At 53.9% G+C, this 22603-nt stretch overlaps 1 protein-coding gene across 3 annotated transcripts in view; it reads left to right on the forward strand.

The window, feature by feature from the left end:
- PSD2 (pleckstrin and Sec7 domain containing 2) overlaps nucleotides 1-22603 on the forward strand; it is a 124560-nt gene that overhangs the window by 66712 nt on the left and 35245 nt on the right. Inside the window, exons 1-2 of one of the 3 annotated variants that reach the window (XM_047730935.1) lie at nucleotides 1754-1926; nucleotides 21854-22272. In XM_047730935.1, the coding sequence (XP_047586891.1) occupies nucleotides 21899-22272 (374 nt within the window). In that variant the 5' untranslated portion in view covers nucleotides 1754-1926; nucleotides 21854-21898. Of the gene's footprint in view, nucleotides 1-1753; nucleotides 1927-8098; nucleotides 8700-21853; nucleotides 22273-22603 lie in introns of those variants that run through there. The other 2 variants (XM_047730937.1, XM_047730936.1) reach the window with 2 other exon arrangements.

Consider the following 22603-nt stretch of genomic DNA (forward strand, 5'->3'; position numbering starts at 1 on the left):
AAGCACACTCCCATCTCAGAGCATTTGTGCTGGCTATTCCTGGTCCTTGGAAACCTCCCTCCCCCCCATATCTATATGACAAATTCTTTTACCCCTTTCTTATCTTTCCTTAAATTCACTTTTTCAGAGTCTTCTGGTAGTGTTCTGTTTGAAGCTGCGATACCTGTCACCCTGCCCACCCTCCTTATCCTCTCTATGCTGGTGTATTTCCTCCTGTAGTACTTGCCACTGTCTCTATTACAAATTTTATTTATTTCTTGTATTTATTGTTTCTTTTCTAGTCTCACCTCCGCTAGACATGTTCCTGGAAGCCATGGATTTCCCTCTCTGATTCACCTAGTATAGTGGTTGGTACATGTAGGGGCTCAATAAAAATTTGTTGAAAGAAGGAACGAAGAAAGAAAGCGTGATAATTTGGGAAGGGGTCTGCAATCTAAAAAGGCAATGGAACCAAGAAAGGGTGGGCTTCTGGTGTGGCTGGGGGTCATGGACATGAATGCTGTTTGCTGTGCAGCAGCCGTCTGCCTGCTCCTGGTAACTCTCCCCTTGTTTGCCTTTGGGACATTTCTGCTCCCCTGACCAGGGCATATGGATCTCCTGGGCTGACCCCACTCCTCACTCCCAGGGGAGCAGGGACCCTGCAGGCCACAGTGATTGATTCAGGCCTGGGTCTATTTCACTGGCTGGGTCAATGAGATTGAATTTTGAGACTTTGGCTTGTATCCTTGGGATAGAGAAGGCTTCTTCCCTCAAAGGTAGACATAAGCTCAGAGGTGCCTTACTTACCCATTTTGTTACTTTGTGGGAAGAGCCTGCCTGGAAATGGAGCCAACATAGAGGAATACTGGGTTGCAGGTTTGGAGAAAGACATTTGGGAGCCTAGAGACAGTACTACCTGCAGCTGGCTCTGGTCCTGGGATTTTTCATTCACTTAAGTCTCTTTTTTTGGAAGCTGGTTTCTGTCCCTTGCTACCACTTACACTGTACCTGCTGCAGCTCATGAACTGAGAAGCGAGGAAGGGGCTGAGTGTAGGGTCTGCAACGTGTGTGAAGTGGGTGGCCCCAGAGGCAGTCTCAAGTCGCGGGGGCGAGCAGTCAATTATTAGTGCTGCATGGAGGGGAAAAGGGAGCAAATTTGCGTTGGCTCTGCACTACACAAGCTCTCACTCTGTCAGGGGAGAGGGGCATGGACCCTACTGGTGTAGGCCAGACAGATCCAGCTCTGCCAGGAGCAAGCTAGGCTGAGCTGGATTGTGCCCAAGTTTGGGTGGGAAGTGGGAAGGCAGAGCTCTTCCCCAAAGAGCTAACTCCTGGTCTGTCATTTCCCTCCTGCCCCAGTGCACGTGAACGAGATCTCCTTGGGCTCTGCCACTTGCTAGAGGTGTGTTCTGGGGTAGGACACTTAACTTTCCCAGCTGCAAGGTCCTCATAGGTGAGATGGAGTGAATGCTGTCTACCTCCTCGGGTTTCTGTATGGATGAAATGAGATAATGTGTGAAGTGAGATAATGCCAAGAACTCACTATGAACCTGGCTCACGGAACACTCTTAATAAAAATCAGCTGCTTGGATTATTAACGGAGGTCTTTTCTGGCCAGTGGTTGTGCCTAGCGGGGCAGGTGCAGTTCTCATAGCCACCAGCAGGTGACGCCCTGACCCCAAAAGAGCTCATTCTTGGCTGGACTTCTTAAATAAGGGCTCCGGAAGGGGTTGGGCAGGGCGGCCTGTCGGATCTCGGCGGGTTAGACTCCAGCCTTACTGGCTGCGGTGGGGGGAGGTATCTGCTTTCCCCTCAGTTCCAAAGAAGACGGGGCCTGGGTCACCATGGCATAGTCGGTGGAGCCTCAGTTTTCCATCCTTATTTTGGAAGAGCGTGGCCTTCAGAGACAGCCTGGGTCAAGTTGAGAAAATACTCAGGTTGGACCAGGTAAAGGACTGCCAGAAGGAGCGAACATCCGAGCACGGAGGGCGGTTAGAGAGGGCCTGCGGCTGGACCTCGGGTCACGGCTGGGCGTGGTGCTGAGGCAGGGGGATGACCCATATGACCTCTAGTCTCTTCTTTTGATGAAAGATTGAGAGGGGGGCTGCCCGCCACGGAGCACCCAGGTACTTGGCTTGGCCTGATGACGCGGGACGCTCTGGTAATTCTGGATGCGGCCAGCAGAGGGAAGCAGAGAGCCTCCTGGGCTTCGCACGAGTACCGAGCACGCCCTCCAGGGAACTTGCGGCTGGAGGCGCCTCCCAGGCCAGGAGTCCGCGTGTTCCCTCTTCTCTGCCGCTGGGCGTCCTGAGAGCGGGGAGGGGGAGGTTGGTGACGAAAGCTGGGTGAGGGGAGGGTCAGCTTCAACCCGAACTTTCTGCATCCTCTAGCGGAGCTGCCTCTTCCCTGGGTCTCAGTTACCAGGATGAGATCCGCTGGTCACTCTAATCCTAGGAGCCAGGACTTCCTGGGTTAAGGTGGTGTTTTCTCTCCAAGGATAAGGATTTGGGCGGCAGACAGGGATCCTCTTGCTAATCCCCATAACCCAGGCTTGGAGGGTCAGCTGGACCTCCGGAAGCAGGACAGTGCTCACCCCATAGCACCCTAGCCAGTTCCCGGCATCCTCCTGGACAGGCTCCCAGAGGCCCACAAAGGCCTTCAGACAAAGTTCTGGGCCAGGCTTTGCCTGTGCCCTGGGCCCACAGCCGGCTGGCTCTAGGTACTCCAAGTCCCTGGCACTCCTTATGGGGTTTGTCCACTAGCCCTGGACCAGTGCTGTCAGGGCCCTGTTTGCTAGGGGGTGGGGGTAGGACAGGCAACTCTTGGAGGTTGAGCAGTCTCCCCTTTCCTTTCCCTCCTGCCCCTGGCGTGGCTCTTCTTCCGGAGACCTTCCAGCATCTCAGGCCTGCTCAGCTGTTGTGGCCTTTCCCCCACGTGTCCTTCACTTGGCTGCAAGCCCAAATCTCTGCTCTCCACAGGTCCTGCTTATATCCTCCCACTCATTCCTTCCTTCATCCGTGCATTCAGCAAGTATGTATTGAGCTCCAACAATGCTCCGGGCCCGTGCTTGATGCTAGGGATCCAGCAGTAACAAGACCCAGTTCCTGTCCTATTTGGAGTTCACAGTCCAGGGAGATAGTAGGTAGGAGACTCCTAAAACTCGTATTTAAAAATTGATCTCATTTTGTGATGATTAGGGTGAAGCAGAGAAGTCGCCAGCTCCTGGAAACTCAACCTACAGGGGTGTTTCCTCTGGGAAATCATCTGATAGGCTGTGAGCTACGGAGGGAGGGACTTTGTCTGGGCCCGCCCCCCCCCCCCCCCCCCCCTCCTCCCGTGGCCTGGCACAGGACAGGCAGGAGTTGCTCAGTAAAGGTTTGTTAAACATATGGGTGAATCATCATCATCCTGGCCACGGGATGGCCAGTGAGAATGGCTTTTCCTCCCCACACTCCCTCTCAGCTGACATAGAAGTCATAGGTAATGTGGGGGATTATACAGAGAAGACGCCGAGGTTCCGAGGATTCCACCCGAGGCCTCTGTGGCTTCCTGCTTTTTCCTCACCGCACAGTTTCCCTACCGTGGGCTCCGTTACAGTCCTGTGACTCATGCATGGATCTGACCATGACCTCTTATCCATCCGTTCTTTGGCTTTATCACCCTTTGAGTGCCTACTGTATGCTGGCCCTGGGCTCTGGAGGAAGTAGGAACCCAGAGAAGAGTGGGAAGGGTCCTTGCCCTTATGGACTATCCAGTTTGGACAGTAATGGCACAGTGATGTGTGCTGTGATGGGGGAGATGGTGGTGCTGTGTGAGCCCAGAGGGCATGTGCCCAGTCTGGGGGCCCATCCTTAGCGAGGCCTCCTCTGGTCACTTGGCTGAAGGCGCTCCCACTCTTCTAGCTAGGGGTCATCACATCCCCATTTTCTTTTTTTCAGAGTACATAGTAGTATCTGTAGTTATTTTCTTTCTTTATCTGCTGGTGTGCTCATTATCTGAGCTTTTTCCTGAGTACGTGCTATGTGCCAGGCAATGTTCTAGTCCCTGGGTGTACAGAGGTGAACAGATTTCCAGCTCTCCTGGAGCTTACAGTCTAGTGATGATAGTAGTGGTAGGAAGACAGATGATAACCAGAATAAGCAAATAGGTATGTAGGATATAAATATGTGTTCTGGAGGAAAAGCAAGCAGGCCAAGGGGAGACTGGTGGTATTTTAGGCAGAGAACTGAAGGAGGTGAGGGGTAAACCATGCAGCCGCCTGGAGGAGGAGTTTCAGGTAGAGGGCATAGCAAGTGCAAAGGCCCTGAGGTGGGAATGTGCCTGATGTGTTAGAAGATCAGCGAGGAGGCCCCTGTGGCTAGAAAGGAGTGAGGTCAGACAGGTAGTGGGGCCCAGATCATGTAGGAACCTGTAGTCATTGTAAGGCTTTGCTTTAACTCTTAGTGACATGTTGGGAATGTCAGTAGTGGGATGGGGTGCAAGCAGAGGGACCACTGAGGAGACGACAATAACAATCCTGGTGAGAGGCGATGGTTGCTGCTGCCCGCTGATGGGCAGTGGACAATTGGAGATGTGTTTTGAAAGTAGATCTCATAGGGAATCAGCTGAAAAGGTTACAAGGTACAGGCAGGGATACTGGAGGGCAACAGGCATCCTAGAAGCCAGCAGGAGGAACTGTTTCAAGGAGGGAGGGTGATCTAGTGTGGCAGATTCTTCCAATAAGTTAAGATGAGGTGTGAGAATTGACTTTTGGATTGGCATCACAGTGGTCACTAGGGACCAGGTCCCAGTCAGTATATCTAGTCCCTTTGTACAAACAGGAGAAAGAGGCAGCTCCTCTAGGTGGACCCAGTGGGCAGGCACACAAAAGGGAGATACCTCAGTGTAAAAGAAAAAGTGTCTCTTCCCAGCATGATGTAGCCTTGTACCAGGCACAGCTGGATTTCCGCTCCTTCTCCACCCCTTATGTACCCCAGGTGCCTTGGTGCAGTGTCCAACCTGTACATCTGTACTCATTAGCTGTGTTGGTGACCTTGAGGAGCAGCATCATTGGAATAAGTGTGGGTGAGAGGATGAGAGTCAGATGGGAGTGAGTTCAAGAGAGAATGGGAAAGAAATTGGAAAGCATGGACAACTTCTTCAAAGAAATTTGCTATAATGGGGGAAAATGAATGGCCCAATAGCTCGAGGGGGCTGGAGAATTGGGAGGAATTAGCAAGAGAGAGTGAATGAAGAGAAGGCATCTTAGGCAGGGGACCAGCATAAGCAAAGTGAGGTTATTAGAAATGGTTGTGGTGTCTAAGGTGGGTGGGGGCCTAGAGCATCACATTTGAAGTGTGAGGTGTCAAGAGAGAACACTGGACAGGTGGGCTGGAGGCTTTATCTTGGGGGCGAAGGGGCAAGGGCAGGGTTGGAGCGTGGCTGGGTGCGCAGCAGGTGCTCACTGAGTCCTCCAGGATTGGCCTGTGGAATCCCTACCCAGCCTCTCATTCCCTGGCCTCAGTCTACCAGCTGGAAGATGGGAGCCCTGGGTGTTGAAGGAGCTCTCTGGGCCAAACCCCCTCTGGACCCATATGCCTTTCTCCTGGTGCTGGGTCTCAGGTCCTGGCCTCTTCTCTTCCCTGGATGCACCACTCTGTTCGGGGTGAGGAAGAGGAGGAGGCCCTGCCTGGGTCTGGGGAGGCAGGAGGTCAGGTAGAGGCCTCGCCCTGGCAGGCTGTGCTGGGCTGCATGGGCTGAGAACTGGGTCCCTTGCCCCTGTCCAGCATCTAGCACCTGCCTTCCTGAGAATCACCTTCAGGTGGGCAGGGAAAAGTCGGGGAGAAGGAAAGGGCGTCACTTGGAGCAAGCGGGAGAAGCTGCTGATTCTTTTTTGCGCTGGAGGGAGGCTGAGGAATGTAGTGCTTTTAGCAGAAACTGTACTCTTCCAGGAGGTGAAAGTAGCTACACGGGAAAGTAGCTACACAGTAAATCTCTCCCTTGTGTCCAATGCTCCTATCACACAGAGGCCATCCGTGGGCTCATGACAGCCCTTCAAGCCCTTTGGGCTAGTTGCACATTACATGGCTAAGTGAGATTCAGGGAGGAGATCTAGCTGCCTGTGGTTGCACAGCTAGGAAGCCACAAGGTTAGATCAGAACCCAGGCCTCTGGCCCTGGCCAGCTTGTGCCCAGTGCAACAGGGCTCCCAGAGCTGCCAGTCATGGGGAGCAGACCCAGGCGAGGGATGGGGTTCTGTGTGGCAAATTAAGCAGGGAAACAGCTCTATCTCCCTCCCTGCCTCCTTTCTTTCCTTCCGCATAGAGTTATTGCATTAGGTACTGAGCATACCTTGTGAACAAGAAAGACCTTGCTTTCAGGGGGCTCACAGTCCATCTAGGTGGACAGAGAGTAAACGATTCATTCCATGAGCAAGTCCCTCGTTACAGCTGGAATAACCACAGCCCTTTGAGTGCCTCGGATGCCAGGTCTTGGGTGGGTGGGTGGGCACTCAGCATAACAGCTCCTTTCATCCCAACCCAGCCCCACAAGAGAGGGATATTACCATCCTTACTGGGTAGTTGAGGAAGTGGAGGCTCAGAAATGTTGTCCAGCTGTGACTTGAGGTCATGGGTCCTGAGCATGGGGAATGTGGAAATGAAGCCCTGTGACTCCTTCTTTGCCTATGGTTCCTGTTGGTTGCCCCCCATCCCTACCTACAGGTAACAGAGGGCAGAAGGTCAGAGGGCAGGACAGCATGGAAGCCATGTTCCCTCTGTGCCCTCCAAGAAGATCCTGGGCACTTGAAATAGAGTGGCCCCCTTGTTTCTGGGCTCTGTGGCAATCTCCTTGGCTTTGATGGGCAGCCAAGAGTTGTGGGCCGAGTGCTCTCTCAACTGCCCGGCTGCGTCCACAGGATCAGACCTCCTGGAACCTTAAGCAAGTGGCCAGTACTTTTGGGCCTCAGTTTTCTCATATGTAAAATGGTTTATAGGATTGTTCTGAGCGTTAAATATAACACACGGAAGGCATGTACTGTGGACTCTGGCACATGGTGGATGTACAGTTAATAATGGAGGTGTCACCATGTCACCATGGTTGGTGAAACCCCAGCTTCAGCTGCGGCCCAGCTTGAAGAGGAGGAGACTAATCACAGCTCGCACCCTGCATCTCCAATTACTCCATCCTGCACAGCTTAGACAGCCCTAATAGATCAGCAAATCCTCTCCCCTCTCTCACCCTCTGCTCCCTAAGAAGAGGGCCCCTAATTCCGTGTGCGTATGGGTAAAAAGAAGGTCAGAGAAAGCTTCTTTGGGGAAGGGGCATTAAGCAGGGATTTGAGGCCTGGGTGGGAGTTCAATAGGCACAGCAGGATCAAGGCCTGACCAGGCAGAGGGTGGAACACCTGCAAAGATCTCAGATGGCAAGGAGCCCAGTGCAGTGAACAGCTCCTGGGGCTGGAGTGGAAGGAAAGTTGTAGAAAGTGGCTTTCTGTGGTAGGGCTGACTCTACCCTGATCTCCCTCTTTAGTGGAACTGGACCTACTCACCCTCCCTTGTTCCCACAGCTTCCCGTCTCTGTAGATCCCTACAGGTGGGGGCCCATTATTACCTATGTGAGAGGTGGCCTCTTGCCCTGCAGGAGATTCAAGGCTAGGAAGTCCTTCTGGGTGTCTAGTCCAGGTGCATTCCTCTCACCCTTCTTCAGAGCTAGGATTCTGGGCAGGGTGGGGGGGTATCCTTAAGGTGGTGAACAGCATGAGGGGAACTGTGGGGCGGATCCCTCCAGAGATGGTTTTCACAGCCCACAGCATCTGTATCTCTCTGCCTAGGCAGCCTATCCCCCTGACCTGGTGCTGGGAGTCTGCATTCTTGATTGGATCCACCCTTCCCCTCTTCCTCCCTCAGGTTCTCTCTGCTTTGTCTGATCTTCTGTCCTGACCCCCCCTTCTCACCCCATGGCTGAGGTCTGTCTGTCCCTCTGTCTGTCTCAGTAGGTAGATAGGTAGGGCAGGCTCAGTTTACCAATCTCTGAGATGGTCCACCTCATCCCCCACCCCAGGTAGGATGTCTCCCGGCTTGTGTGGGGAGAGGAGGGCAAAGAGTTAGTGGAGGAACAGACATTTGGAGCAGGACAAGGACCTGTTCCCTCCTTCAGCTGGAGGAGGGCTGAGCCGAGCCTGAGGGTCTGAGGCTAAGGGTCCTGCAGCGCAGGGTTGGGGGAGCGGTGGCTGGGTCTGACCCAGGGTTAGAGGACAGCTGGGGCCTGGCTGGGCGAGGCGGGGGGGCGCTGGTGCGGAACCTCGCAGCGCTCCCCTCCCCCACTTTCTTAAAGGGCCGGGGCGCGGGGCTGTACGGGAAGGGGCTGGCCGCACCCTCCCTGGCCGGGTCAGGGCACACAGTGGGGACCTGGGAGCGGAGGCGTGGCTGTAGGGCTAGCCGGAGTGGCCGCTGTCGCCGCCTCCGGCTCTGCTCCCGCTACCCGCCCAGCTGCAGTTCCCCCGCCCTTCCCCGCCCTTCCCGCTCCTCCCTCCCTCCTTCTCTCCTTCCTTCCCTCCCTCCTGCCGTCCGTCCCCTCATCTCTGCTCAGCTTCTCCAACAGCCTCGGCTCTGACACCTGAAGGGACTGAAGCAGGCGCGGGGAGTCCCGACAGGCAGAGGCGGAGCGGGACGGTCAGTCCAGCAGAGGCCTCCGCATGGCACCGCCGTGAGAGGCTGGACCCAGCGACTGGGACCAGGAGCGGTGAGTGGGGCCGCGGGGCCACCTGGTCCCAAGGGCCCTCGTTCCCCGGGACCCTGCCTCTCCCGAAGTAGGGTTGGGGGCAGGAGGGGATGCTGGGGGGAAACGCATGCTGGAGGGCGCCGCCCTCCGCCCTCCACGCCCGCCGGGGTCTGCTAACAAAGCTACATTTTGAGATCAATTCCGCGGCTGGAGCATCCGAAGGATACGGTTGTCATGGAGATGGGGCTGGGAGAGGAAGCCCGGGGATGGCCGGGTCTGGGCCAGGGAGAGGGGGAGCCACCAGAGAACCCCAGGCCAGCCTGCAGGGCCAGTCAGGGCCAGGCAGGGTGATTGCCTTCTGGGCTCTGCCTCCCGATCCCCCCCCCTTTTGTATAATCTGAGCTACATGTGTGTGTTGACGGGGTGCCAATGGCAGCTTGGTGGCAGGGGACCCAGGGGGTTGGGTGGTTGCCGGGGCCTGCTGGCAGCTACCTTTACCTCGGAGCAGCTTTGAGGATTTATTTCTGTTTCCAGTTTCCTAACTTTGACAGCCTGGCTTGTCGGCCAGACCTTCCCAGCTCTGGACTCTGCTGCTAGAAAAGGGGCTTGTGTGGGGGCGTGGCAGGCAGTGGGCAAGGCTGAGAAGGCCCATAATGGCCGTGGCAGCTGCAGGGAGGGAGGGGTCCTTAGAGCCTGCTGCTGGGGCTGGGGTGGGGCAGGGAATCCAGATGTGGGGACAACCCTGCCCAGCTGGCCCCCTCCTAAGAGGAGGTATACTGACTGTTGCTGTCCCTGGAGAAATCTGGGGACTCCCTGAATCAGAGCTAGGAACATTGTCTCCACTCAGGCCCAGGGGGGGCACTGCCCCAGCCTACCCCTTTGTCTTGGGGCCATCTTGGCGGGGGGACCCTGGAAGGAAACTAGGAACAGAAGCAGTAGCCACAATGGAAGTGGGTCTGAAATTCTTGGCAGGCTCAGGATAAGCCAGGCTGAGCTTGGTGGGTGGGTGAATGGAGAGCAGGGAGAGGGCTCAGGGTTTGTCCAGGGCAGATGGGCAGCCTGGGTCTAAGGAGAGGCATTTGAACTTTCTTAGGTTCCCCTAACTCCTTCAGACCCTGCATGCAAGAGCAGCTTATTGGGGGGTACTCAGGCAGCTTGAGGGAGAGAGGGTAAGGGGCATTGTGACTACCTCCAAGCCCAACCTCTATCCCTGAGCAAGTACAGTCATTCTCCACCCCCCACCTGGAAGGTTAGAAGCCCTGCCTCCCAGGGAAGCTACAAGTTCTGTGACCTGGGATCTCTGAATCAATAAGATGGGCCAGCTGCCCTCCCCTGCTCACCTCCTATCTCTGGAGGAGGGACCTGCCCACCCCAGAGCTCCCTCTCCCCAGTGTATAGGGAAATATACTGAGAGCAGTGAGAGGGTCTCCAAGTGGGGGACATGACCCCGCTGAGCTTCCATATATGGAGCACTACCACAGGCTAAGTACTCTCATACAACCGGCTTTAGAGGGAGATACTGCTAGTATTCCCATTTTATGGAGGTGGATACTGAAGCTCAGGGAGAAGTTGCCTGTTCAGCGTCACTTAGTAAGTGGCGGAATGAGGATTCGTACCTGAGCAGAACTGTTTGCTGCTTGGACCTCTGTCCCCAGTCTCATTTTCTTCTTCCCTGAGATGCAAGTTAGGAGGGAGGTGACTGTGTGCCTTTCGGTCTGGAGCAAGGGAGTGATCTTGGGGGAAACTTAGGCACTAAGCTAGGGTCTTCTAGAGAGGTGGGATCAAGGCATTCCCATTCAGGACATTTGCTTGCAGGAAAATGACACTGGCTCCCATGACGGAAGATGTTCTAGACATCCTTTGCCAGATGGTCTTTTCCAGGAAAATCTGTTTTGAGCGGCATCTTATGTCTGGGGCTCCATATTTAGACTGGCTCCTCACACAGGAGGATACACTCAGACTGTCGCCCCTTGAGGGGTGTTTGGGGGGAGTGGTGAGCCTGGGCTGCACCTGGCTTCTTGCCACAGCTCAGGCAGAGGTAGGTCTCCCTGGGACCTGGTTGTTTTCTGCAGGGCCCTTGTCCTTCTAAGTGTGTCTGCTCGCTGGTAAGTCTTCTTGGGAGCTGACCCTTTTTAGGTGGTGAGCCACTCCAGGGCTGTGCCTGCCTGGCCCCAGCCTGACCCTAGCATCCGGCCATGGCCTGCTGGAATGCAGGACTGCCTCTCTGCCTTGTGTCTAGGCAAGTGGGGCCTTGAGCTCCCCTCTTTGGAGTGTGTCCCTCCACTCCCTTCCTTCCCCCCTAATTTTTTGTCTCATCACACCTGGTGGTGCAATGAACATCCACTTATATACCCTTCCCCTAGAGACCTAGATCTACCCACTGTTGACATTTTACCAATGTTTGTGTTTCTCTCTCTGAACCTTTTGAATATAAGTTGCAGATACCCTAACACTTCACCTCTGAATAATTCAGCATGAGTTTCTTGAGACGAGGACGTTTTTCTACATAATGACTATATATTGTCATACTCAAGAAGTTTAACCATGATACAGTTTAACCTAGTATGTAATCCATACTCAAATTCCTCTCGTTGTACCAGTAATATCCTTTATAGCTGTTTTAAAAACAAGTTTTGTTCAAGGATCACACATCACAGTTAGTTATGTCTCCTTTGATCTGGAACAATTGTCCTGTCTTCCCTCCTTTGCCCCGGTCTTTTGTCACATTGTCATTTTTAATTGACACTCTTCCTATAGAATGTCCCACATTCTGAATTTGTCTTGTTGCCTACTCACGAGTAGATCCACCTTAAACATTTGTTGGCAAGAGTATCTGATAGGCGATGTTTGCCTCCTTCTTGGTGCTTCTCTCATCAGGAGTCCTGTAATAGGCAGTCAGCTAAGTGAGGTCACTTGGCTAAAGAATCCCTTTGTTTCACTCCATTCTTCTCTCTTTCCACTTCCAGAAGCTTCACCCACCTGGTCATCCACACACCAGGTCAGCAAAACTGACTGAGCTCGTACTTCAGACCACGTACTGGAGAAGGGTGATTCAGCAGACACTGATGAGGCCTTCAAGGATCTCCCAACCTCAGGGGTGGTGTGGGGGTGAGCCACAACTTGGGGCAGGAAGTAGTGAGGGGAGAGGGGATAGAGGGGTCCAAGAGAGGAAGAAAGGAAGTGGGGTCTGGAATGTGGGCTGATGAGCCGGTCCTTTCTCCAAAGAACTGGGAGCCACCAAGGTCTTTAGAGAGGAGAGTAATGGGACAGGTGTGTGTGAAGAGGATGGAGGGGAATTGGCAGGGCCAGTGTGGTGGATAAGGACCAGTCCGACTGCCATGACGTGGCCCAGGACGAGAGGGCGGGCACTGAATTTGGGGCTGCTCTGTATGGCATATAGAGGGAATGCATGGTGGGAATGGAGTTGGTGGTGCTGTAGCCCTGCTGGGACCCAGATGTTGCAGGAGGGAGGTGGAGAGGAGGATAAGGAGAGATGGAGGAGGTCGAAAAAATAGGCACTGACGTCTGACTCGATGTAGGGAGCTGTGTTGTGATGGCCTGGGAAGGGTGACGGAGGATGAAGTTTTGAGTATGTGGGATCCACATTACTCTCCAGGTTAGAGGAACGGTGTGTGGGAAGCTCATTCCTCAGGTGTTGGTGGCCGCCTGTGGCCGCCCTCTCAGAAGCTCATTTTGGGATGAGGGCAGAGGGAAGGCCACTCATGACTCACAGCAGGGAATGGGTGGGGAGCTTTCAGGCACCAGCAGGGGAGGGACATTGAGCACAGGCCCAGGGCCACTCTAAAATTCAGAATAACCCCTTCTATGTGGACCCCCAACTCCCTTACCTCATTTACTTCTTCACGCTTTTTTTTTTTTTAAGATTTTATTTATTTATTTGACAGAGAGAGACACAGCAAGAGAGGGAACACAAGAAGGGGGAGTGGGAGAGGGAGAAGCAGACTCCCCACTGAGCAGGGAGCCCAATGTGGGGTTTGATCTCAGGACCCTGGGACCATGACCCAAGCTGAAGGCAGACACTTAACCGTCTGAACCACCCAGGTGCCCCTTCTTCACACTTTCTTGGTGAAACCCCAGCCCTGGTTAAATCCAACGCCCAGCCACCCAGCCCGCTCTACATCTGCCCCTGAACAGCTGAGCAGGGCTGAGAAAATCCACAACCCAGACCCGTCTCACTTGAAATTGCCTCAAAACTGTGAGCTTCAGGTGAGTCCTTAGGGCTGTCCGGCATTCCCACCATAGGTCCTGAGGCCATCTCCTTTCCTACTACCAGCTGACTGTTTCACACTTTGTCTGCTACCCTCAATTCTTGCCCCTCACTCCCCATCCTCCCTCTCAGCTGATGATCCTGCTTCCTACTTCTTTGAGAAAACAGAAGCAATAGGGACTTTCCCAGACTTGCAGTGTGACATTCTACCGGCTCCTGCCCCCATGGCTCTGCCTGACCTCCTGTTGCTGGGGGTGAGGCCTTCTCTGGTTAAGGTTGCCCCTCTCCTTGTGCACTACACACTGTCCCCCACCGTGCCTGCTCGAGGGCATTGTTGCAGCCAGGGCGCCCTCCTGCCTTGTCAGTTCCTCCCGTACTAGATCCTTCCATCAGCAGGCCCTTGCTCTTGTTTTCTGTCTTACAAGGTGGCTCTCTTGTGTTCTCTGTCCAGCAGCTGCTGCATCTCTGCTCTCCTTCGTAGCCAAGCTCCCCAGAAGGGTTATCAGGACTCATTATCTCTTGGTCCTCCTTCCACTCTCTCTCTGGACTCCACTCCAACTGGGCTTTCACCCCCTTCTGCTGACTGCTCTTCTCAAGGTCACCATGGACCTCCATGTTGCTACCCTTAGTGGCCAAGTCTCAGTCCCCATCTGAAGCATCTGACACATTCAGTTTCTTCCAATTCCTGAAATATTCTCTTTGACTTCCAACATATCCTTTCTTGTTTGCCTCTGGCCTCGTGGTTGGTCCTACTCAGTTTCCTTCTGCTCCACCCCACCCCCACCTCTGCACATGGCGGTGTCCCAGGACTCAGTCCCTGCACGGCCCATTGTCTCCCTCTACTTCCACTCCTGTGCTGACCTCATCCAGTCCTGTGGCTACACCTTCCCACGTGCTGCCAGTTCCCACATTTGTACCCCCAATTTTGAGCTGTCTTCTGAGCTCCAGTAGCTTTTTTAACTGTCGTGTCTAGTAGACCCTTCAAACTCAACTTGTCCAAAGCTGAGATCCCGATATTCCTCCCTAGACCTGCTCTGCCCAGTCTTCCCCATCTCAGGAATGGCTCTGAGCTTCCCAGAGCTCAGGGCCCAGATGCTGTTGTCATTCCTGACTCCTCTCTTTCTGTCCTATCCCCTTGTGCTTGCCATCACCCCATGTGCTTGCCATCAAGGGGTGAGGCTGTTGACCAGGTCCCACATCTTCTGGCAGTGGGCTATGGCTGAATAGGAGGGACTCTCTCAATGATGGGTTCGGGCAGTCACAGTGGAATGGCTTCCTACAGCCCATTTCACACCTGCTGGCTTCATGCACATGCTGCTTGCCTTTATCCTGCCTCAAGGAGACCACAACCTTGGTCAGACCCTGTGCTGAAGTCCTAAAGCAGAGACAGGAACAGGCGAGGAGAGGGGGAGAAGAGGATGACAGGGTACCCCGTAGGGGTGGGGTCAAATGGGGCAACAGCATTATGAGGTTGGGGAGGGGGTGGGGGAAAGGTCAGAGGGGAAGATGCAGAGAGATAGAGGGGTTTTGGGGGGTGGGGGCAGACAGAATATGAGGATCTAGGGAGTAAGAGTTAAGTAAAACTTGGCAGAGAGAAAGGAGGATGAGGTTTCTTGGTTCATCTCTCCTGGCTGTTGAGACGGACTGTGGGCTGGGGTGGGCAGCGGCTGCTCAGAGATGGAGGCCCCAGATCCACCTTCAGTCAGGCGTGTTAGCTGACACAGGGATGACTGGGAGGACTTTGCTCACTTAGTCCATTATAGTTCTTCGTGTTCTGCTCTCGGTCTGCAGGCTCATGGGTCAAATGGGGCTCAAGAAGCTGAGTGAATCCCAGGTACCCTATGAAGCTTCAGGACGACGGAGCAATGGCCGGTCTCTTAGCCAGAGCAGCTGAGTCCCTTGTTGACCCAGATAGCAGAGGACTCACCCCTCTGGAAGTCAGCTGGAGGTTGAGCCCCAGCTGTAAACTTGACTTGGGATTTGACAGCAGACAGGAATTTCAGGGTTGAGAGGCCTCCAAACTGGTATGCGGATGTATGCAAATACTAAGCAAAGCAAAGGAGGGTGCCAAGTGGCTGGTGGGTGGGGAGAGAAGCACGCTGTTGTTGGAAGATGTCAAGGTAGGACCTTTGCAGAGCTGGGCCCAGAGGCCCCTGAGAATCCCAGCAGGCTGAGGGGTACATGCAGATAAGATGCAAACGTGCACCCGGCCCTGGGGACCTCTGCCTACCCAACCATGAGAAAGAGAAGGCCGTCCAGATGCTCACTACTCAAGGCAAAGCTGGTTCCCCAAGGGCCCAAACTGAGTGGAAGAAAGCAGGGTGATGCTGGGCTCCTTGATAACCATGGGCTGGCACCCCCTTGAAGGGCTCAGGCATATTTTCGGGGAAGTCCAGGGCTCTGGCCCTGGCCCTGGCCCTGCACCTGCACCTAGAGTTGCTCTTCTGCCTTGAGGTGGACATGAGGAGGGATCCTCACCCGGGGTTGGGAGTGTTGGTGGGGTCCGGACTGGAGGGGCCTCACCTGTCTCAGGTAAGCGTGGGGCATTTTATCTGGCCAGCCTCCTGCGCCCCAGATTGAACCTTTCTCCTGCCTCCACCCTCAGGCTGGGCCCCTGAAGCCCTTGCCTCGGAAGCCACTTGACAGGCTGCCAGGAACCAGTGTCTGCAGGGCCTACCGAACATCCTGTGCTGCTCTTCTGCACATTCCATCCCCAGTGAGGGCAGCCCGCCCTTTCCTCTGCAGCCTGAGAGAGGGTTCTGGGAAGCAATGACTGCCACCTCTCCCTGAGCACTTGTGCCTGGCTCTGAGCTGAGCGCTGCACCCACACCATCTCTTCCAGTCCTCCCTGCAGCCCCACAAAGCAGATGCTCTTAGCACCCCACATTTTACAGAGGAGGGTGCTGAGGCTCAGAGAGGAGGGCAGCTTTCCCGAGGTCACAGAGCCTGCGGGCAGCAGAGCTGGGGGTTGAAGGCAGGTCTTCCTGACTGTACAGTTAGGACACTGACCCGCTGTCCTAGACTCCCAGTCTGAGACCCTTTTGCTGTATGAGGTGCTCCAAGTTGGGCAGACCTAGTGGGTTTGGAGGGATTAAGGTCACCTTGAGGAATGGAGGCAGGGAGGTTCCCAAGACTCCTGGGTAGACAACCCCTTCCTATTATCCTGGTTACTCTGCCTGCCCCAAGCAGTTGGGACATTAAGAGGCATGTGACCAGGCTGGTCTGTGCCTAGAGACAGTGCTTAGAGCTCTGACCTCCAGACTCCTTGACTGGCAGAGGCTTGGGGGGTGAACATGGTGAGCATTGGGGGACAGGGTCTCCACCGAGGGGTCTGCCTGTGAGCTTCCTTGTCAGTGGCCCAGCCCTTTCCTGGGATAGCCCTGGAGTTTAACGGGGGCCCCATGAATAGTGCGGGACACAACTGGCCAAAGCCCATTCTGAGCACTTAGCACACACCAGCTCTTTTCACTGATCATCTTATTTAAGATGATACATTTCGTGTATGTGTGACAATCTCAGCTCATGTGCAAAAATCTGGGTAAGCTAGGGAGTCCATGCAGTAAGAGTTCTGGGAAGGATAGTGGGACTAATGGGGATGTCCAGAGTGGGTTCCCAGTGGGCATGGAATAGCTCTGACAATGAAAGGCTTCCAGCATTTCCTTTGCCTTGCAAGTAGCCCTTGCTTGTACTTGAACTCACTGTGAGTGTCCAGTGTGCAGAGGTGGGAGATCTTCGGAGACTGTCCCTTTTGTGGAGTTCATACCCAAGGCATATGGATGGGCTTCAGGGGTCCTTGAGCCTCTCAAAAATACTCAAAATGTTGTGCACATATGTGAGAGTCTGGGTAGGATCCACAGCGCCATCATATGATCAAAGTCCAAGACTTGGCAATGGTTTGGAATCTCTGACGTATATGGGGGAAATGAGTCCAGAGAGAGGTTTCATTTCCCCAAACTCTGCTAGCACCTTGGAGGCAAAACCCGAGTCTCAGATTTGCTTCAATAATGACATTCCAGAATGATTTTCTCTGATCCCACTTCCCTCTATGTGTAGCCTGCCTGGCCTCTAAGTACCCTTGGACATCCCACAGGCTCTTAGATTTCGCCTGGTCTGGGTAGTACTCAGCACGATGGGTTCCCCACCTCAGTTCTGCCTCCTGCATCCCCATTTCTACCAAGTGGGCCTGTATTCCCCCATCTCCTCCCAAACCCATGTAGTCACCTGATGCTATTAGGTCAATGTGGGTGCGTATCTTCTCCATCTCCCACCCTAACCTGAAGCAATGAGTTGTCTGTTTTTGGCTCCTGGCTTCTCTCAAGGCAGAATGATTTTAATCCCAGATGCCCAGTGATGTCGGTCTAGCTGGCCTGAAACTTATCCCTAGGCCTGTGGGCTCCTCATCTCTACCCTATCACCTAGGGGTATGCAGGGTAGACATGAGGGGCTGCCTAGCTCCTTTCATGTGTGTTTGTATGTGTGTGCATGTATGTTTGTGCTAAAAAATGCATGCACCATATGCTTGCTTACAGACATGCACACAGGCCTCAGTACCCATGCATTCTCCCCTCTATCTTATAGAGTGTGTCAGGCCCTGGAACACTCTTTGCTGGGCGCCCTACTCCAGACTTTTCCTTGGGCTTCCCATAGTCCCTGGTTTGGATCTCTACATGGAATTCACCACACAAGGTATTCCTGTGACAGTCCAATGTCATTCCAAGCAGAATGCCAGCCTTGCCTCTTTCTAGCTTTGTGACCCTAAGCATATTCCTCAACGTCTCTTAGCTCCTGCCCGTAACAGTGATGATGAAAATCTCCAGGTTGCTCATTCATCAGATATTTAAAAGAGTGCCCGCTGTTTGCCAGGCTTGGTGCTAGGTTCTGGGGGAGGTGGTGAACGTGACCCAGCCCCCACCCTCCTGAACTTACATCCTACTGAGGGAGATGGCAGGACATAAGGAAGAAAATAGAAAAAGGAGTTTCAGTTCTGCTAAGTGATGCTTGGCAGATCGGATGCTTAGTGGAGGAGTGTGAGAGTACAGGGTGCTGAGAGAGGGCCTCTCTGAGGAGGCAGGATTGGAGTTGAGCCCTAAGTGACAGGAGAGGCAGTCATTTAGAGATCTAGGGGAACAGCATTCTAGGCCAAGGGTACAGCTGGTGCAAAGGCCCTGAGATGGGAATGAGCTCAGGGAACAGAAAGAAGGCCAATGTGGCTGATGGGGTGGGGGATGGGGAGAGGGCAGTGAACCAGCTTAGACAAGGCTTTTTTAGGCCATGCTAAGGAGGATGAGTTCTAATCGAAGAGCAGTGGGAGACATTGGAGGGTTATGAGTGAGAGAAGGATATAATGTGATTTGTGTTTTCAGAGTTCATTCAGGCTGCCATGGGGAGAGTGAGGAGGGGGACAAGGTTGTCTTAGGCACAGCTGAGTCCCAGAAAGTGGCTGGTTTGGCATTTAGCCCTGGCCCTGCCAGTGTTCCATTATTATCTTGGGTCCACCTTAGTTGGAGCTGAAAAAGATGCCACTGATCCCAAGGTCATCTCAAGGGCAATGGGTAGTAGGAGCCCCTGCTTGGAGCAGGGCCTGGTTTATGCTGAGAGAGGATGCAGGGGATCTAGCCACTGCCAGCCTGTCATTTGTAGGCTTCTGCTTGGGATCAGTGCCTTGTGACCCAGCTGTATTTCCTCCCTTGGTCTTGCCAGCAGGGTTGGAGGGGGCAGGGTCACTGCTTCGGGTGGTATCTCCTGCTTGAATATTTGAGCCCTTGATCTTGTGGGAGGATCTGACGGAGGGCCTGGGAAACTGTGGGCTCCTCCTGCACCTCCAGCCAATCCAGGTACAGAAGGAAGCTATCCCTGAGTTGTAGTGCCAGCTCCTCAACTGTGTAATCTTGGGCACAGCCTTTCCTGGTTCTGTGCCTCAGTCTCTCCATTTGTCAAATGTAGTGGTGGGAAGAGTGGACCTTAGCTACCTTTCCCCTTGATCCCTGTAGGAGTTTGTTCTTCCTTGGATTTCTGCTTTCTTTGCATTCATGATCTCAAGCTCTCCCACCAGCCCTGGGGAAGAAGGAGAGCAGAGGTGATGCTCCCATTCTGAAGATGGGTTTATAAAGGCCAGAGGGGACAGTGAGGCATCTCAGGGCACATGATGGTTCAGAGTGAAGGCTTGGGGTATTGTTTCACACCTCTGACCTGAAGCCCTCCTTTATGCACCCCTCTCTTGGGCTCAGAAAGAGAGGGGGGTGTCCTGGCTCAGCTATTTCTGGGCTCAGCTGGCCCTCAGCCCAGGCAGGGACTCTGGGCCCCCCGCCCAGAGGAGCTCAATGCTGCCCCTTGTCTGCCCACCCCCTGAAACTGAGGACACGGCCCAGTGCCCAGTGTTGGCAGAACCTCTATCCCACTCCCAGCTGCAGGAGGACAAGGCAGGGCAGGTAAGGTTGGAGCCAGCCTAAGGCAGCTGCTGAAAGTTGGGGGGTGAAGTAGGGGCCTCCCAAGATGTCCTTGGTTTGTTTATAACCTTGGCTTTGGGGTTGGTGTAGTATGAGCATAAGGGGAAACTGTTTATGCTTTCAAATCTCAGCCTTCACTGGGACCTCAGACAGAGCCCTGACCAAAGGGGAAGAACTTGGTCCTGCTGGGCTCAGCCTCCATGTGTGGGTGTGGGAGCTTGAGGCGCCCTGGTGGAATTGGGTTGGAGCCTTGTGCCCCACATCCAATGGGCATCCAGGCCCCTGAGCCAGAAAGCAGGCCAGAGGACTAGAACTCAGGCAGCAAGCCAGAAGTCCCCACTCTCCCTCCTCTTTCCTTTAGAAATGCTCCCCCCACCCAGAAATCTCAGCTGAGGAGATGACCTCCTGTTCTCCCTGCTCCCAGCACACAACCGGAGGGAGCAGACTGAAATAGCAGCTGCAGCAGCAGGGATTTAGGGCAGACCAGACGGAACCCGTCCTTAGTGCCGAGCCCCTTGGGGTCCCTGGCGTCCTAGGATCAGGGCCCAGATAGTCTACTGCCTGGATCTTCATGGGTTTTTTTGTTTGTTTGTTTTTTGTTTTTTTTTTTTTTTAATCTGTAGATGTTTTTTGTTGCTCTTTTGTTTGCTTGTTTGTTTGTTTTTAAGTAAAATCTTTTTTTTTTTTTTTTTTTTTTTTACTTTTTAAGTAAAATCTTATACTCCTGCCGTCTTCAGAACTCTAGGAGAAATGCTCAGAGTGGTGGGTGGAGGCCCCAGATCCCTGTCTACCCTGTTCTCTTTTCTCCATGTGTGAAAATCGAGGGTTCAATGAATCTTAAGTGGTCCTGTGGTGGCAGATACCCACTTCAGGGCCTGGAAACCCCCAGAGAAGACTGACCTTCCTATCCAGGCTCATCTTCTCTATGTGGGAAGTTCCTCTTGGAGTCTAACTCATGGTTTTGTTTGTTTTTTTTTTTTTTTAAAGGAATAAAAGATTGCCATATCTGATCCCTGTAGGTTTTGGTTTAGGAGGTTTTTGGGGAAGGCCTTATTATCTATTTTAACAAGTCCCTCAGGAGACACTTCAGACCAGGCAAGTAGAAGAAGAATGGGTCTCACTTAAATTCTTACTGCAGTATTTGCAACTTGTTCCGCTGCAGCCCAGAAGGCTGACCAGTCTCTCTCCTCCAGACTCCCCTGAAACCTCAGGACCCTTTCTCCAGAAGAGCCTGGGGGTATTAGGGGAAGCTGAGGCCTGAAGGAAGGAAGGAAGTTGTTTGGTGGGAATGGTCTGTATCCCCAGTAACGAAGGTCATGGGGTGCGGTGAGGTGATACAGAAATAGCCTAGGGGCTAGGTGGGGCCAGGGGCAGAGACAGGGTTGGGGGGGAGCTAGAACTAGCCCATTGCTTCTGTCCTCTTGTCTGAGATTAGCTTGGGCTGCAAGCCTCTGGGAATTGTGGGCTGGTTTTGATCAGCTTTAAAAGGGGGTAGGGATGGAGATAACAGCTAAAAATGCATCTCCTCATTTTAAGAGGAGGTAAAGACCCAAAGCAGGGTAGAGGGGAGTGGGGGGCAGGCCTGGCTGGGGTGGTAAGGAGGCCCAACTTGGACCCACATGGGGTCACTCAGTGAGTTGGGCAGAGCAGGGCCTAGCTCCCCTTCTGGTGCTCTCTCCAGAATGTTCCATGGCATCCCTCCTCAAGGCTGGGTGAGCTCTGGGGGCCCTGGTGTGGAGGGGATCCCCAGGTCCCGCTCATCCTTTCTCCTCGCACAGCCAGGGCTCTGGGCGCTGGGCAGAGAAGACAGGCAGACTGTGTAGGTGAGGGTCCTGGGTGGTGGCTCATCCGCCCAGCACCCTGGACAGCGCCTCATGCTGGGCCTGGGATGGCTACCCTGGGACCTCAGCTTGGTTTCTCTGGGTTGGCGTCAGGTTCTGATGAAGCTGCACTTCTGTTGACTTCCTTGTCTCCTTTCTTAAATCTCCCTCTGAAGGCATCCCCAGCTCATTTCCCTCCATTCATCCACAGATTCACTCTTCTCTGGCTCCTGAGAACTTGGTGAGAACTTGGAAAGAAACAAGGGGACCGGCTGCTGTCAGTCTGGAGTTTTGCTTACCTCATATACAGGCAGGAAAGGGAGGGGGTTTGGAGAAGTCCTGGACCCTTTCCTAGTTCCTCCCAACCTGAATTTTTCTCACAGGGCTTTGGTGGATTCTGGAGGGCACAACAGACACATGTAAGAGGTAACAAGAAAGGCAGGACTGGGCACACAGGATGAATGCAGGTCAGGGGAGAGATGAGCTGGCCTGAGCGGGACTGTTGCCCTAGGGTGCCACAGCCTGAACCCATATTCCAGCCAGGAGGTCCTGAGAAGATCGTCTCACCATCCTCCTGTCCCCAGGCAGGCTGCCCAGTGCTGGTCCTGCTGGGTTTTAGACCCCTCGGCACCTGTCCTGTCTGACTCACCTCTTCATCTCTTCATTCCCCTTCGGGTCTAGGGGAGTTCCAGGAGCAGTCAGCACGGGGAGGAAGTAGTGGCAGCCATGGATGAGGATAAGCTTCCGTCTGTACTACCTGTGGAAAGTGGTGCTGCCTGGGACCCCAGCTTGGAGCCCGAGGAAGAACCTGGGGTCCAGAATGGAATGGCATACAGTCAGGACCTGAACAGTAGCTACAACAGCCCAGCGCATGAGATAAGGGGCACTCTGGTGGACACTGAGGAGCCCACACAGGGCCCGGACATGGTTCTCCATAGTCTCAGTCTTGGCCTTTCCTTCACCAATGGCCTAGTTCTGGGGCCAGACTCAAATATTTTGGAAGATTCTACAGAGTCCAGACCCTGGAGGGCTGGTGGGCTGGCAGAGGGGGACAATGTTTCCAAGAATCTCTGTCTGGACACTGAGGACACTCAGCTGGGGTAAGTGGGGTCTTGGGTTGGGGGCTCACTACATTTGGCTGTGTGGCCTGGTTCTAACCACTTAGCCTCAGGGGCTTGTTTTTCTCCTCTATACAGTGAGAATTTCATGTCCCTGTTTTGCCCAGCTTCTGAGTGTTTTGGAAGGATAGAGCCATTAGATTTCAAAAGCCAGCAGGCCTGTTGTGCCTTCCACCCCCAAAGCCTCCCAAACCATCATGGGCTGTATCCATGTGGGGTTGGAGAACCACACACCACCCTCCAACCAAGGCTGGGCAGTAGAGTTGAGTTCCAAAATGCTTTGATGTGGAAGGTCATCTGGTCCATCCCTCTG

This window comes from Lutra lutra, chromosome 5, assembly GCF_902655055.1.
Source record: "Lutra lutra chromosome 5, mLutLut1.2, whole genome shotgun sequence".
Classification (NCBI taxonomy): domain Eukaryota; kingdom Metazoa; phylum Chordata; class Mammalia; order Carnivora; family Mustelidae; genus Lutra; species Lutra lutra.